The following is a 17,074-nucleotide window of genomic DNA, read 5'->3' as shown; positions in this document are numbered from 1 at the left end:
TCTTTCATTCAATCTGACCTTCAAAAATGTCAAAAGAGTTGTATATTTAATTTTTCTTTTGTTCTTTTTTTCTTGGCACATTGATCTCTTTGGTATTATAAGATTGTAATGTGCTCTAAATAGTATATTTTACCAAATGAATTCCAATTACAGGATGTCAGACTTTTATTTATCCATAAAGGTTAAAGACAAAAAAACAAACAAAAATAACAATCCCAGCAAAAATCCTTCAGCCAAAATGTAGACTGTGAATGAGCAGTTTTTGATTGATTTAGCAACTATGATATATTCTCTAAAGTTCCAGTCTGACTATATTTTTAATAAAAGTTCACTGAGCAATTGTCAGTTTCTTAAATCAAAATATTTCAATTTCAAATTCTATTTATTTTTTAACCATTTGATAGCAACAGAATGTTGTCTGAGTAAAAATAAATGTCTGGGGCTAGAATCATTTCTGGTGTAACTCAGTTGACCTCAGTGGTATTAAACTAAAAATGAATTGGCTCCATGGACTTTGCATTTACATTTATTTTCAACAAATGCCTCATTTTTCCTTAGTATTCATCTGAAAAGGAGGACATTATTATAAACCAGTCAGTACCCCATGGAAAAGTTTAACTCTGATCACTGGATCACTTTGAATCATAAAATCATAGGACTGGGAGGGACCTCTAGAGGGCTTCTATTCCAGTCCCCTGTACTCAAGGCAGGACTAAGTACAATCTTGACCATCCCTGACAAGTGTTAAGAGTCTCCAATGACAGAAATTCCACATCCTCCCTAGACAAGTTATTCCAGTGCTTAACCACCTTGACAGTTATGAAGTTTTTCCTAATTTCCAACCTAAACCGCTCTTGCTGCAATTTAAGCCCATTGTTTCTGGTCCTATCCTCAGAAGTTAAAGAGAACAATTTTTCTCCCTCTTCCTTGTAACAATCTTTTATGTACTTGAAAACTGTTATCATGTCCCTCTCAGTCTTCTCGTCTCCAGACTAAACAAACCCAATTTTTTCAATATTCCCTCATGGGTCATGTTTTCTAGACTTTTAATCATTTTTGTTACTCTTCTGTAGACTTCTCCAATTTGTCCACATCTTTAATGAAATGTGGCGCCCAGAACTGGACACAGTACTCCAGTTGAGGCCTAATCAGCACGGAGTAGAGTGGAAGAATTACTTCTTGTGTCTTGCTTACAACACTCCTGCTAATACATCCCAGAATGACATTTGCTTTTTTTGCAACAGCATTACACTGTGGACTCATATTTAACTTGCGATCCACTATGACCCCCAGACCTTTTTCTGCAGTACTCCTTCCTAGGCAGTCATTTCCCATTTTGTATGTGTGCAACTTGTTGGTCCTTCCTAAGTGGAGTGCTTTGCATTTGTCCTTATTGAATTTCATCCTATTTACTTCAGACCATTTCTCCAGATTGTCCGGATCATTTTGAATTTTAATCCTATCCTCCAAAGCACTTGCAAGTCCTCCCAACTTGGTATCATCTGCAAACTTTATAGATGTACTCTCTATGCCACTATCTAAATCATTGATGAAGATATTGAAAAGAACCAGACTCAGAACTGATCCCTGTGGGACCCCACTTAATATACCTTTCCAGTTTGACTACGAACCACTGATAACTACTCTCAGGGAATTGTTTTCCAACAGTTATGCACCCATCTTATAGTAGCTCCATCTAGGTTGTATTTCCCTAGTTTATAAGAAGGTCATGCGAAACAGTATCAAAGTCAAGATATACCACATCTACCACTTTCCCCCTATCCACAAGGCTTGTTACTCTGTTAAAGAAAGCTATTAGGTTGGGGTCTTTGGGGAGCTGTCTAGTCATATGCGTGGTGGTGACTCCTTGTCCTTGGTTCCACCTGCTAATCCACATTAGAAGACACATAAAATATGTTAAGTGCTTTCCCAATTGATTTTCTTTGGAAAGCCATGGAGATGTTAATTGATCCCAAATGTGAGTGTGCTGGTCTCTGCAATTGCAAATAGTCAGGAAAGTGAGAGAATTTTTCTATTAAGATGTTGTCCATGCTATGAAAAATTTGGGAACTCCTGTTATACATAATATATTTTCTTCCCCCTCCCACCCCATTTTTTCATTACTAGAGAAATTTATGAGAGAACAAGATGCTTGATTTTAAGAGTTATTCGCTCTTGCTCCTTTATTCCTCCACAGCAACCAGTTGTAATAGACTAAGACCTATTAAGGAATAAAGAACAAGATCACATGGACCCTTAAAATCAAGCATCCTGTCTCATGTGCATGTCCCTATTAATTAAAAAGGGGGAAAGATTATACATAACCAGAAATGTCCTTAATGGATTTACATAAGTTATCTGCAGTTTTTTAAAAGACCTCGAATTACAGATTTCTTAGCCAATCGTGTTCTGTTTTTGCCACAATAGCTTCATTTATGGATAGGCAATATGGGTCAAACACATTTCTTATTGTAACTCTATTGAAATTAATGGAGTTACACAAATAACCAGTGTAGCTGTGTGTGTCATACAAGATACTTTTGCAGTAACCTTGGAGCTCTTGCTCTCTGGTCTGGTGAAAGCTGCAGTAGACACACTATAGAAGTGATTTCTTGGCATGAAAAAATTTGCTGTACTGTTTGTTAGTTTTATTGAGTTTTATTTAATAGGATGCTTACCTGGGAATCTACTTACTGAGCTAAATGCTAGCAGCAGTCAATATCAATGAAACTGCAAATAATGTCTAATAAATTATACTGTGTAGAATATAAATGGAAAATTAAAAAGCTCTGAATATGGGAACTGTTTCTTACACCATGGCCCCCTGACAAACTGAAAGTAATTTTGAAATAATGGTTAATATAGACTTTTGAATCTCAGGTGATACCCAGAATTATTCAGATAGAAATGATAAGACTGTTCACTTTAAAAAAGAAATTGGTGAATTAGAAAACTATAGGGTCAGCTATAATTGTGTTCATCCTAATATATCCAGAGCCTTATTTACAGTTTTCATGGGAAAAGGTAGTCAAGGCATGAGATCCTTATTTATACTTGATTATATTCCATTAAAAAAAATTAAAGTATTTTTGCTCTATTAAAAAGCAATTGAGGAATAAAGATGAGGTATAAAGTCTGATTATGCTTTGTTTTATTCATCAAGGTTTTGGATTAGTTAGACAGGGAACACTCATATTTTACCACACTATGACAATAAGAAGTGAATGAATCATCAGACTGATAAAGCAGACAGAATCAGAACTAGGGCCCCAGCTGAGCAGAGCACTTAAGCATATTGTAATGTTAAGCACATGAGTAGTCATAGAATCATAGAATATCGGGGCTGGAAGGGACCTCAGGAGGTCGTCTAGTCCAACCCCCTGCTCAAAGCAGGACCAATTCCCAATTAAATCATCTGAGGTCAGTGGGACTTAAATATGTGTTTGGAGCTAAGCACATACATAAGTGCTTTTCCGAATAGGGATGGGATTACTCATGTACTTACAGTTAAGGAAGTACATAAAGTGCTTTGTAGAATCTGGGCCCTTCGTACTTTGGGCCTGATTTTGTTCTTACTTATACAACTGTAAATTAGCAGTAACTTGGTTGATGTCAGTGGAGCTGAACTGGTGTAAATGTTAGTATGATAAATTCAATACTGTGGAATCAGGATTGAGTGTGTACCTGTTGTTTCAGAAATTTAATATTTTTGTTTATATTATTTGTGACTGCGTTTGTGAAGTTCTAGAAGATATTATGCCATATAATATTTTCTCCTTTTCTGTTGTTTGATGTAATTGCTATTAGTGAAATCTCTTTGGTAGTCCCTGAAACAAAGGAGAATATTAATATGGGAAAGAGAACAAATAACTGATTACTTTAAATGGCCCTCTCATATTTGGGCCCTAGGCAAATTAGTGGTTTTCTAGATTAGAGGAGCTGTTCATTGTATCCACAGGGATAGTGAGCTTACATGTGATCACAGAGGTGAAACTGTGTTCATGCTGATTTTTGTTTAATGGTTGTTTGGTAAAAATGTTAGCTTTGGCTTACTGGATATACAAATAGTGAGAGCCAAATGTAAGAAATTTCCAGATTGATATTATTTAATCGATATATTCTCCTTTGTCTTGAAATAGTCTTCCTTCATTAAAAGATTCTAGAGTTCATATATTGATTTTATAATGTAATTATTATTAATTTTACACAATGCACCAAACGTTCTCTAGAACATTTACTTCATTTAAAAACAGAAGATGTGTGGAGCAATATCAGTCCTAAATAGACTTGCCTGGGATTAACCAGATGTATACACCACTGCTATCCATACAAACAAAAGCCTGAGAATATGCATGAGTCTTTTTTCTGCCCTGAAAGCCAACAGACTTAAGATTTCTTTGACCAAAGTAGGATGTAAAATCTAGGGTATGGGGCTCTCCAATAAGAACATCCTGTTTCTAATCCCCAGGCATTCAGATCTGAGAACTACTAGCAAAAGCATGGTACTGGTTTAAGCTTTTGTGATTGAGAGGGGACATATCCTTAGATATCCTGGACCCAAATCTAGTAAAGCTTTAGAGATCAAAATCATGTTGAATTAAACTCAAAAGAAAATGTGAATCCAGTTCAGATTTTGAAGGTTGATTTAATATACTCCTTAAAGCTAGCTCTACTAAGTAACAGTCAGATTCTGCCACCTTGAAACAATGGGAATCCTCACAGAGTAAGGTACTACTTGATGGAAGGATGGCAGAATCTGACCCTAATCTGGAAGCTGTATAGTGTTTCCTAGCTGTAGTTCAAAGTAGCATTCAAGGACAACACTATGTAGAGTGAATTTCAAGAATCCAGGGACAACTGGGAATCCAGAAGCATGCCCAACCAAGGATCTTACAGACAAGTCATGCATAACCCTTCAGTAATGAGGACAGACACTATCAGTGTGTTTTCTACAATAAATAAGTTATTTGTGGCCAGTGTATACACTATTTTACTCTTAGGATTTCTGTTATTTCTGTGACCCCAATAAGAGTAGGAACTTTGTGAGTCCACAGCAACTAGTTGTTGTTTATTTACAGTTGTCCTGTTTTTGTGATCCATAATCTTTAGATAACTACCATAGATAGAATGACTGACAAAACATTTCAAATTAATAGCAAATTAACAAAAATTTGGAAAAGTGGGAGGCCACCTGGCAATCCTTCCCCAGATTTCCTATACTACTCCCACAGTAGTCCATGTAGAGAAAGGGCAAGGTAAAATTCATGCTCACAAAAATAGAAAGAAATAGACTTTTTTTTTAAAAAAGAAAAGTATAACAAAATGTTAAATAGCAAAAGGAATCAAAAGAAGAAAGCAGGGGGAGGGTAACAGCAACAAACGGAAAAGAGAGTTCTTGGGATGTCACAGAAGCAAACCTAAATTACAAAAATAAATAAATACATAAATAAAAAAGCAAGATCCCTGGCAAAGGGCTTTCTGTTCTAAATGTCTGTTACATAGAGTGACTAATTAAGCTCCTGTTTTAATCTTTATAAAATGGATTGCCAATCATTCATAAAAAGCTTTTGTCTGTGTTCTCTCTCTCTTTCTCCAAATGCCTTTTTTATATGTTAATCTTCTCTTGAAAACTACAGTGAAATAAAAATAAAATTGGATAATAGTCCAAACAAAAATATGCTATAAGATATTTGGCTTCATCATTTCTGGATTATCAGATCTGCCTATTGCTTTTTGTGGGATGAATTTCAAATCCCATAAGACTCTTAGTACATTGGAATGTTCTTGATGATAAAATTCTTTCTTAATATTGCACCAAACCTCTTACAGCCAAATATAGACCCAAATTATCTGACATCTAAGAGTCTAGACTTGTTACATGTTTTCATATATGATAAACAAAAATTAATAATCTGTTTAGGTATTAATTATATTTAGGTACATTTCATACTTCTGTGCTGTATGAATATATCCAATAAGATCCCCATTTTACATTTGTGAAAATATTCCTTGAAAACATACGAATTACAACATAAAATGGGAGAATCTTAAAAGTTCCTATATTTTAAAGTATTCAAGAAGTTTACAAACTTTTAGTATTTTATATTTTATTTTACATTTGCTTCCCACCTCTCTGCACTGTCAATGATTCTCCAGCTTCATTTGCCCATTTGTCAGATTCTGAAACAAGCATTTCTCTACTTCATTTCATCCTGCCCATCATCTCTGATCTGCCCCATAATGCTATAAGAAATTAGGCAATTGATAATGAGTAGGGAGAGTGGAGGATAGATTACTCTTACTTGGTCCATTTACAGCATTGAAAACATGAAAGTATATATATGTATAAATACTTTATATATTTGATAGTATCCTCCCCATACACCCTTGGTATATTGCTTATCTTCTTTGATTGTAAACTTATCAGGTCAGGAACCTGTGTGTGTTTGTGTAGAACTTAGAACAATGGAACCTTGAACCTGATTGGGGATTCTGGATACTGTTTTAATATTTTTTTATTTATTTATTTATTTACTTACTTACTTACTTATGGTATTTCCTAGAGGAACTCCAGTCCCATTGTACTAGGCACAGTACAGACAAATAACAAGACAGTCCATGTCCCAGAGATCTTACATCTGAGGTATCAGACAGGACGCGACAGATGGATGAAATAAACAGGGATGAGGATAGGGAGATTGAGGAAATGATAGTCATGAAATTTCACAAAACAAAAATTTCTAAACTAAAATATCTATTTTAACAGAAAATCAATTAAAATGTAATGAAAATGTGTATTGTAATTCAATAGATCATATCTTATTGCTAGACACAATCAGACACAGCTTACTTGGCTTCCAATGTTGGATCCCTCAGGAATGCTATTTCTTTCTCTCCTCCCTTGTGCCCATTCATTTCTCTCTATCTCATAGTCTTTCTCATATTCCCTTCCTCTGTCCCATTTACAGGCTCCTTTGTCTCCAGGTTTCTCTTTTTTGTTTTAGTTTTTCCTTATTTCTTTCCTTCTTGCTTTTGACTAGCCATTTAGAGCCTAGCATTATAGCTCCCCAACTCAACCTAGGCCTGGTCTGGTCAGGGCATTAGTTAGAGCGCCCCAGGGGCTTCCCTAATTTACACCACTAGATAAGATCCCTAAGAGAAGGGACCTTATGCCAATGGAGAATTATCATAATGGAGCTCTGTTCTGCCCATCCCCTGCCATGCCCCCTGCCTTCGCTGTCACACCCTCGGTGCTGTGATGGGAAGGTGGTTGGAACAAGAACTGGCTTCTCTCCAGCTGCCAGATTTACACCAGCAGGGAGTTCCCCTCCACAAAGGGAATTCTTTTACAGCTGGAATCCATCCACTTTGTGCCACTTTGAGCAGAGCAAAATGAGCATACAGTATTGCAGAATCTGGGCCAATGCCTTTTTCAGCAGTATGGGCATGGCCAACATTGTCTTATCCTTTTGCTCAGTTGGAGATGGAAATCAGCTTGGATTTTAGTAAAATTGAAACAGTGACTGAGCTTAACCTCATGTTTTGATTGTACAGTAATGTTGTATTATTTATAATTTAATTGTATGAGAAATATTTTCATAAGGATAAATTATATGTGTAACATAACACTCAAAGCTAGGTGCTTTAAAATTTTCCAGTGTGCAGTATATTGTTGAAAGTTACAAAATGTTGGCTGGATCCAGACTGATACTTTTTTGGATAAGTTTCTCCCATATGCTTTTATTTAAAATATTTTGTTCTTTTAGGTTAGATTTAGAAAAAGCATGTAAAATGTCTTTTTTGGAATGGGAGTGTTTTACAATTAGAAGATCATAGTGCTAGGAATTCAGCATCTTCTAGGAACTGTAGCATATGAAAGAAATGAAAACCTAAATCTGAAAAAAAAAAAAAAAAAAAAAACGGCAAGTCCCAACACCAGCTGGGAACACTGTGTCAATCTAAAATATGTCATTGCCAAAGTGATAGACATAAGCAGCAATCTTATTGAAACAAACATTTTTGGTCTCAAGGACTCTAGGGTCCATCTGATCTCTCCCTGACTTCCCAGTCTTTCTCTGTCTAGTAATAGATTTAATTGAAAGAGGTAGTTCATATTTTCTTCTGATTAGAAGAAGTTGAATAAATTTGTTCAAAAAGGATGAGAGAAACAGAAAAGGAATGGTGTTGAATGTTCTGTGTGTAGAGACTTCTTCATTCTGTTGTTAGAGGATCTATTTGTCTTTCACGTTCTCAGGATGCTGAACTGTTGGGTGTGGTGGTCTCTAAAGTATCTGTTTTACCTCGGCCATGAAACCCTTATCCAGTACGGTTGTTGTGCCCTTGCATGCTGTTTTGGATCAGCTGAAGAATGTATGGCAAACACTTCACAGCTACCCCTTTCTGAAAGGTGACACCAAGATAAAGTATATTCTCCCTGAAAATGCTGCCTCCTGTGTCTCCCACTGCCCACACAAGACTTTGGTAGCTGAGATGGCCATGGCCAGAGCAAAGAAGGTGAATATACACTACAATGCTCCAGAACCTTGATCTTAGGCACCAAGATATTTTTGGATGAATGGTTTACTAGTGTATCAGTGCTTATGTTTGCATTTTTTCTGTTTTGATATCCCTTGAGCTACTTAGTCTCCCGGGGTGAGAATTCTGCCAAGATGGTATCTTCAGAGAAAGGAGAATTACTTGAGCTTTGTAACTGCTTCACTGAAGATATCACCTCTGCAGAGTTCTCATTCACAAGCACATCTCTTTTCAGAGTTTGGAGGGCAATCTTTAGAAGTGGTGTATATCTTTACAATTTAATGTTTGTATTGTTCTATTTGAGGAAATAATTTCTCAATCAGTTTGTTTTGTGATTGGCTAAGATTTTCTTTGAGGAGCCTTTGCTTTTTGCTTGAGGGCAGTTGGAGTTCTTGATGATGCACAATTACCAACAGAGATGTTGTGGCTTACACACTGGCCCATTATTGCTGCACTAGGGACCAAAAACCTTAGAGCTTTATGCCTGTCTTGTGCGAGAGAGCACAAGACTCAGCAGTCAGAATCCTGTAAGAATATCTTCAGATTAGCAGAATTACAAGGCAAGTAATTTCCCATTATGCAGCCTTGGAATCTTGTATTATTTTAAAGCTGGGCTAGCAATAGCAAAATCTTCTCTATTGCTATGACCATCTGGATAATTGAGGCTGTGAATTATTCTTGCTTTTAGAGACCATAAATGATGTGCACACTCTGTCTGATCTCCAAACATCTTATGTTTGTGCTTATTTGCTGGTATGATATGCTACTTATGCCAAATTTGCTTGGACCTTTGCCTTAGAATATATATACCAGCCAACAAAAATGGAATCTATATAATATTGAAATTGCCTTCTCTTTTGTGGAAAGTGCCTCTTACAAGCCAGACAGACACATTTATACCACCTGCCTCTTTGCAGCCTCTGACATATGTTAACATTTACATGTGTCAGAAAACAATACCTGAACAGTAAAGAGAAAGGATGCATGAAGTTCAAGGGCATTGCATCTGAAAAAAAAGACAAGTTATGTTGCATTGATGCCTTGGAAGCCCAAAAAGTCTTCTTGGACTTGTCAAAATGTGTGTAATATTGTGACTAGAACACCCCAAATCACAAGTGAATTGAACTAACCCTGTGAAACAATTTACTATTCCACTGAAAAATGGCAGGCAGGACAGCAATGACCTATGATCTTGTTACAATGCAACAAAGGGATACATTTTTTTCACGAGGCAAAGATAATAACAACAACGCTTAGCTAAAATCCTCAAACTTAAGTGCCAAATTATGTCATTAGATACCTAAATTGAGACATTCTGGGTTGTGTGCTGGTCACCTCTGCAGTGACTCTGAGAGTAGGATGAGGGAGAGAAAGAACTAGAGGTTCTGCTGCTATGTGTCCTCCACCCCCACAGAGGGCTACCATAGTGGCCTGTGGTGGGAGGATTACTTCTCTCTATACACACTATGAATATACGTAGAGCACAGCCTGGTATATAGGGTTTGTCTATACAGTGGTAGTTCTGCACATATGTCACCATTTGTTGATGATTTAGAAGAACAGCAAATTGGGAAGTGATTGATCCTTGCCCTGCCAAAGTCAGAAGAAAAACTCCCATTGACTTCAGTAGAACTAGGCAAATGTTTTTATGATGGACAGTATCATTGAGTAGGTTTATAAAAATTGATGTTTATATTATTTATTACTAATCTTATAATCAAGTAACAAAATAGTGTGCATTTTAAAAAATCTTGTGTACTCAGAAACAGAAAAGTGAGTGGCTGAAGGAAAAAATAAATAGCATGGAGCTGAGGGGCTATAGGCGAAGCACATTTTTGTATATTTGCTACTAAATAATGTACCTCCAAAACCACTAATTCATCATAACATCTGGTGACATGAACTAATCACAATTCCAACAATGGAATTATTATGAAAAGTTGGGGTTCATCATTCATTAAAATAAAAAAATCCTTGCACTAGGTCTGTAACATACAGACTGTAATTACATAAAGTATATGGTTTCTTTGTTCCAAAATTTCAAAATTATGGCTTTACCAAAATCACCGTATGTACGGTACATACATGCATATTTTTGGTTTGGAATCAGACACATGACCTTTACTCTATAAGTGTCACAAAAAAGTTGTGGCATGCCCAAGGGAACCCTTTTTATTTTCACAGTTAAAGTTGATCACAGTTATGACTTACTGAAGAAAAAAAAATTAATAGGTGATATATTGTAATTAGTAAGGAAGACATTTCTTTATCAACACCATTTTTTAAAAAACGACCTCATTTAAGCTGTCTTATAAGAAATGCATTCTGTTTTTGTACTACAGAATGCAGTTTTGTACTACACACACGCAGAGCCTGATCTTGCTCCCATTGAAATAAATGACAAAGCTTCAGATGACTTTACTGACAGCTGGATCAGGCCCATAGTTTGGGAACAGGTAAAAATAAGAGAGTATGGTATAGATGCAAAGCTTTCTCATACAATTTTTCCATCAGTTTTAACTGTTTTTGAGCAAATAAACAACATATATATCTTTCTGAAGTGTTCACATCTTAAGAATTCTGATCTACTGTTCATACATATGTAAATTCCAGTAAAATTTATAGGAATTATGTGAAAACTTTGACACAAGAATTGACCCCTACTGACACTTAATTTACATAAAGCCTTTTTTTAACATAATTCAAGCATACTCATGGCAGCCTTTCGTAAGTTACTTATAGGGGTCGAGGGGTGAAAAGTGACTGGCAAGAAGCTTATTTTGTACATTTATCTAACACAAATACTTCCTTAAGTATAAAATGCTTTGATCTTCATAAGCAAATGCCATATGTGTGCAGCTGTGACCCATGCCTTACAACTGCTGGAAGGTTAGAGAAAGGTAGCATATGAATTTGATATCTGCATTCAATTTATGCTTTTATATTTAGCAGTTCATAATTGTATGTAATATTTTAGCTGTATGAAAAATATGCACTGGAGTTGAGTGATAACAGATTTCTTTGTGGTTTGACTTAACATTGTTTGGGTGAATACAGAATCCTAAGTATTGCAGACTGAAAGTAGGGGTTTTAATTAGAGCTGTCTGTGCTTCAAAATACCTGAACTCACATTAAGATTGGCAGATTTCCAGAAATCTGAAGATTATGTGGAGTTAATTTGAGCGAAGCAAGAGTCTTCGGTTTTCCAGTGTATATGGCTTATTCAGTTGCATCACTGACTTGCAATCCATTACAAATAAGGAAATAGAACTATGATCAGTCATTTGCTGATATGTAACAATGTTTTATCTATAAAGATCCAATTTTATCACCCTTATTTTGAGTAGTGCCTTATTCAAAGAGAATTTCCATTGAAAACAATTGAACTACACAGAGTAAAGTTCTACTCAACTTGAGCAAAGGACAGAATCTGCCCCTAAATTGTTTTATTTTTGAAACGTAAGTGTCTAAAGAATTACATTTTAAGATTTGGATCCCTCAACTAGATGAATGTGGGTGGACTGTTAGTGTGGTTCTTCTTGGGTGCAAGGGTTCATCCACCTGGATCCAATCACAGGAAGAAGGTCTAAAACAGCACATGGCTACTTTCATAAAAAATCTCAAATATGATTTGTTCTCATAATTTAGCAAAGAAAATTTTGTAATTTCAATGAAAATTGTCCTGCAAATGAGAAAAAAATCCAAGAGAGAACCCAAGATAAGAAAAAGCAGTATCACTGGCACAAATGTGACAGAAAATATGAGTCAGGATTCCTTATATGAATTGAACTAACAAGATTTGTATTATTTCTTAATTTAAAATTCAAAAAGTCTTATTTGCATATATGAATGTGTTAATATGAGGGTGTGTATACATATGAATATATGTGTGTATATATGATTTTAAATTTAATTCAATAATTTAATTTCAGTGTATTCATTTTATTTTTCTGTCTGATTTTATTTTACTAGCTTCTACTGGGTATGGTGGGCTCTACAGATGAAACCCTACAGGAAGCAGCAGCTGGTTGCATAGCAAACATCCGCAGATTGGCTCTAGCTACAGAGAAGGCAAAATATGGTTGACGCCTCAACCAGTTTTACTGGCTCCCATGTTTTACTCCCTGCAAGACATTTGAATATGTAACTAAATGGACTACCTAAGTTTGAGAAACATTTGAGGATATTTTTAAAGCCTACTATCTAATTAAAATACATGTGTTTAAAAATGGAAATGTACTTGATAGTGTACTCATTCTGTATGCTTTTAAAAAGTTTCAGCTATTTTATCATCTAAAAAGTACTTAAAACACATGAAAATAATTGTATGAGTTCCAGGTTAACATCATTAACTCTCAAATTTAAGATATGGTTTTGCATTTGATGAAATTGTAATAAATACATTTTTCTTCACTGTGTGTGGCTTACAGTAATTCATGATTGTCTTGAGCAATTCCCTTTCTGCTAAACCTGTCTAATCATCCTGTCATTATGGTTTTGCCTGTTTGATCACTTGCAATCCACAAGAGAGGACTGACTGCAGATGCACCAATTTCACATCTGGTATTACATAAGTACTGCAAACAGCTGGAGCTGTAGACCTTATTCCAAGATTATCCCAAATTTCCTCTTACTAGCACCAACATCAAACAAGATAATATTTAATTATGTAAGTAATAGATAATACATGTGATTAACTCAATAGTTAAAATTCACAGCAGTAAATTAAGGAAAAATAAAGATGAATGAGCATTTTATACTAATATCGTTATATTTATATATTATAAATATAATCTCTCAGGGATTCAACTATTCTTTTAAATTTAGAACAACAATGTTTGAAGCACTTTGTTATTTTACACAAAACTATCTTCAGAATTATTGACTTTCCTTTCAGTAATCAAGTTCTTTATTTTAATGTTTTAATTAATGTTTAATTGGTATTGTAGATTATAGAACAATTGTTGAAACACATTCAGGCAATTAATTAACCCATGAGTAATCCAGGTTTATGCATGTACTGTGCCCCGCAACCTTTATAAGCAGTAGTATGAGACTGTGACCCACTTTAAAATGATATTCTTGTTCATATTTTAATGCAGGCACCACCAAATTTGTCAAAAAAATCATACATGAACTAGAAACTCTAGTGTGATAATTCACTGAAACCCAACAACCCAAACCTGCTCCTTTATAGGGAAGACAAGTCTCATACCCTAACCCGGAGATATAATGTGAAGCATCTGTGCAGTGGCACTACTTTCCCCTTTACAGCCAAATTGAATCTAGTGGCAGTTTTGATCCCTACACATCCCCTGTGTAGATGGTTTGCATCTGTGGATTTGCATAGTGGAGGATCTACTGTCTGTTCCTCCACCACACATGTAGAACTCCATGGTGCATTGCGGGGGGTGGAGGGGCGAAGGAGAGTACAGAGTTCCCTGCGCATAAGTCCGTGCTCTGCCTTCCCAATGCAGAGCAGTCAGCATTTCCACATCACTCAGAGCAGGGGACAGCATTTGCCCTTTAGTTAGGTATAAGGAGTTTTAATAAAATATCTGGGGACAGCAACAGAGGGTCCTGTGGCACCTTTAAGACTAACAGAAGTATTGGAGCATAAGCTTTCGTGAGTGAATGCCCACTTCATCAGACACAAGTGACTTGCGTCTGATGAAGTGGGCATTCACCCACGAAAGCTTATGCTCCAATTCTTCTGTTAGTCTTAAAGGTGCCACAGGATCCTCTGTTGCTTTTTACAGATTCAGACTAACATGGCTACCCCTCTGATATCTGGGGACAGATTCTGAGCTCCATGACAGTGGTTTAAATATGGAGTAAGTAACTCCACTGGTATTAAAGGAGATCAGAATGTGAGTCCGCTAATCAACAATTTTACATACATGTAAACCTTTGCATGGCATCATGAACTTCCAAATTCTGTTGGTGACGCCTTCTACACCAATGGCCTTGCTAAGTACTTTTAAATAGATGTGTCTCTATCTTGCTTCTGGTATCACAATAAAGTCTTTGTTATACACAGAATATATCTATCCAATAAATACTTTTGCAAATATGTTTTAGTCAAGTGAGGGGGAGGTTGGGAGAGAATAGTTTGAGAATAATTTCATTTTCTTGCTTATGAAAAGTATAACACAAGTGGATATTTTATTGTATAAAGAGAAGCAAACCTATCTGTCAAGAATAGTTGGTCTTGATATGACTTCTCTTTTCAGTCTTTAATGTTTTATATCAAATTTTAAAGGGTGTAAAATCTAAATGTAAACTTAATTTTATGATCTAGTTATTTTGAAAATAAATGTAATTCTCACTGTTACAGGGCTCAAACCTGAAGCTCTTACTGACATGAGTAGCCCTTACACATGGGAGTAGTTCCATTGAAGTCATTCATTTAAATCAGTCTTGTAATCCCAGCCTTGAGCTGTATTACTTGTGATGTTTCCTTTAGCATTCCTGAAGCTGTTCTTTTCTATACAGGGAGAAGAAGCCTTTTGAAATAGAGGCAGAACAGCTACATAGTCACAGTAACTATATTAAAAACATAGCTCTCATTTGTGCAAACCTGCTGGATTCTACATAATTAGTTTAAACAGATTAGATTTTTAAGAACAATTGAATTTTGCACATATTGTGCAGTGCAGGCACATACATTTTCAAAGGCTTCCACGTCTTTTATTGAACTGAGCAGGCATCACAACAGAGCAGCTCTTTGAAAAGGAACTACACAAAGATGGTTCTCAATCACTTTTACTTCCCCCAAGCGTGGGGGCATCCAGGAGCCAGAACAGCCCCCAGTGCAAATTAGAGCAGCCACAAGGATTTGGCCACATGTTGAACACCTCTAATGATCAGATCTAAGTTATCGCTAGCTCTAGTCCCTATATATCACTAAGCACAGGGACTGCAATTCTGTGGGCCATTCAGAGGTTAAGAAGGCACCTTAATCTCTCTCCTAGCAGTCCTCACCTATGTAAGAATCTAGTCCTTTGAAACTTTAGGTCATATTGACTGACAAATGAAGACTCTTGTCTGGAGTTGTTACACAAGAAATGGTTATTTTAATTATAACAATGGAATGATTGTTAGAAAAATGCCCATCTCTGTCGCATGCATCTTCTGCTCACTTTGCTCTTGACCTCCCCAGCTTGCTTTTTAAATTTTCAATCCTTTTTGCAGCTGCAACTTCTGATATCTCTTCCTAGCCTGCTATCTATTTACATTTGTTTTGCTGTAAGAGCAGAGGCTGTCCCAGTGCAGGAACTACCTTTTCAAATATTTGGGGTCAGGTCCTCAGTTAGTGTAGATCAGCATAGTGCCACTGATGTCAGTAATGCTGTGCCTGATTTACGCCAGCTGAAAGTCTTGACTTTTGCTCTTCATTTTCATTCAAATGTTCAGAAAATTTGAAATTCCAAAAAAAGTAAAACTGTCAGGAAGACAGCATTGTTTTTAATGCAGAAATACTGTAGCTGACCATCGAGAAAGCAGCAGAAAGAATCTTTCACCTTTATGTAATTCCTTATTGAATCTTAAAGGAAAACCAAGTCTTTCATTCCAAACATCTGTCAGCAGACAAGAAAGCTTTTCTTTTACCACTCTATGGCTGTGTGATTTATTGCTTGGTGACAATCATTATCAATTATTTAATTGTCTCAGGATGGTCAAACGACTTATTTAAATGTAAGATTTATGTTCATTTCTCATTAAAGTTCATGTTTATGAAAAATGCATATGTAGTGACACACACAGTTTTATCTCTAAGTTGTTAAGGAAACATAAAATGTGTGTCCTGGGTGCAACATATTTTGTATTGTAGTAGCTGCTTCTTTATGCTAGTTTGTCACCAGAATTATTGTCCCTTAATATAATGAAAGCTGGGGGTTGAAGATCACAAGGCTCTGTCATGAGATTTAAATTTGTTGTAGGCCAGCTGATCACTTCTTCTGAAAGCAGTTGATTTGCTCTTTTGTTTCACATCTCATAAGATACCCTGAAGTGAGCTGCTGACCCTGGGTGTCTGTGACAGGGCAGAGCAGCACCTTACTGGTACCGCAGGGGTTAACCCTTCCTTCGTAGCAGAGGAAGCCACGCCCCTAAGGCTCTGCTGGGCATGCTCCAACTGGAGAACAGGTATAAAAGCCTGCAGAGTTGCTCAGTTTGTGCTGACCGTCCGAGGGGAAGGAGGCACGCCACCAGCTCCTGAGGAGGGACAGCCTGCATTCCAGGATCTGGAAGCCAGCCAAGCTGGGATGCGCCCCAACGCCCTGATGGAGTACATAACAGAAGGGGAACAGATCAGAGGACCCCCTGAAATGGAGGACCTGGAAGTTATGGTAGGAAGTGACCCAGGGGAACTTTAGAGGAAAATGGTGTTAAGCCACACAGAGGCTTGGCATGTTTCGTGCAGCTCCCTGCCGAGCCAGTGGCAAGGGGAACTTGCCACTACCCCCAGGGCCCTGGGTTGGGACCTGGTGGAGTGGGTGGGCCTGGGTCCCCCTACCCCTCCCAGCCACCTGTCCCT

At 36.7% G+C, this 17,074-nt stretch overlaps 1 protein-coding gene across 2 annotated transcripts in view; it reads left to right on the top strand.

Annotated features, from left to right (window-relative positions):
- ODAD2 (outer dynein arm docking complex subunit 2) overlaps positions 1-12,942 on the top strand; it is a 165,766-nt gene extending 152,824 nt beyond the window's left edge. For both annotated transcript variants that reach the window (XM_054020776.1, XM_054020777.1), the window contains one exon: positions 12,508-12,942. In XM_054020776.1, the coding sequence (XP_053876751.1) occupies positions 12,508-12,621 (114 nt within the window). In that variant the 3' untranslated portion in view covers positions 12,622-12,942. The remainder of the gene's footprint in view (positions 1-12,507) is intronic.
- Positions 12,943-17,074: the final 4,132 nt, after the last annotated feature.

Source organism: Malaclemys terrapin, chromosome 2, assembly GCF_027887155.1.
Source record: "Malaclemys terrapin pileata isolate rMalTer1 chromosome 2, rMalTer1.hap1, whole genome shotgun sequence".
NCBI classification, from domain to species: Eukaryota; Metazoa; Chordata; order Testudines; family Emydidae; genus Malaclemys; species Malaclemys terrapin.
This window is presented reverse-complemented; position numbering and strand designations above follow the sequence as displayed.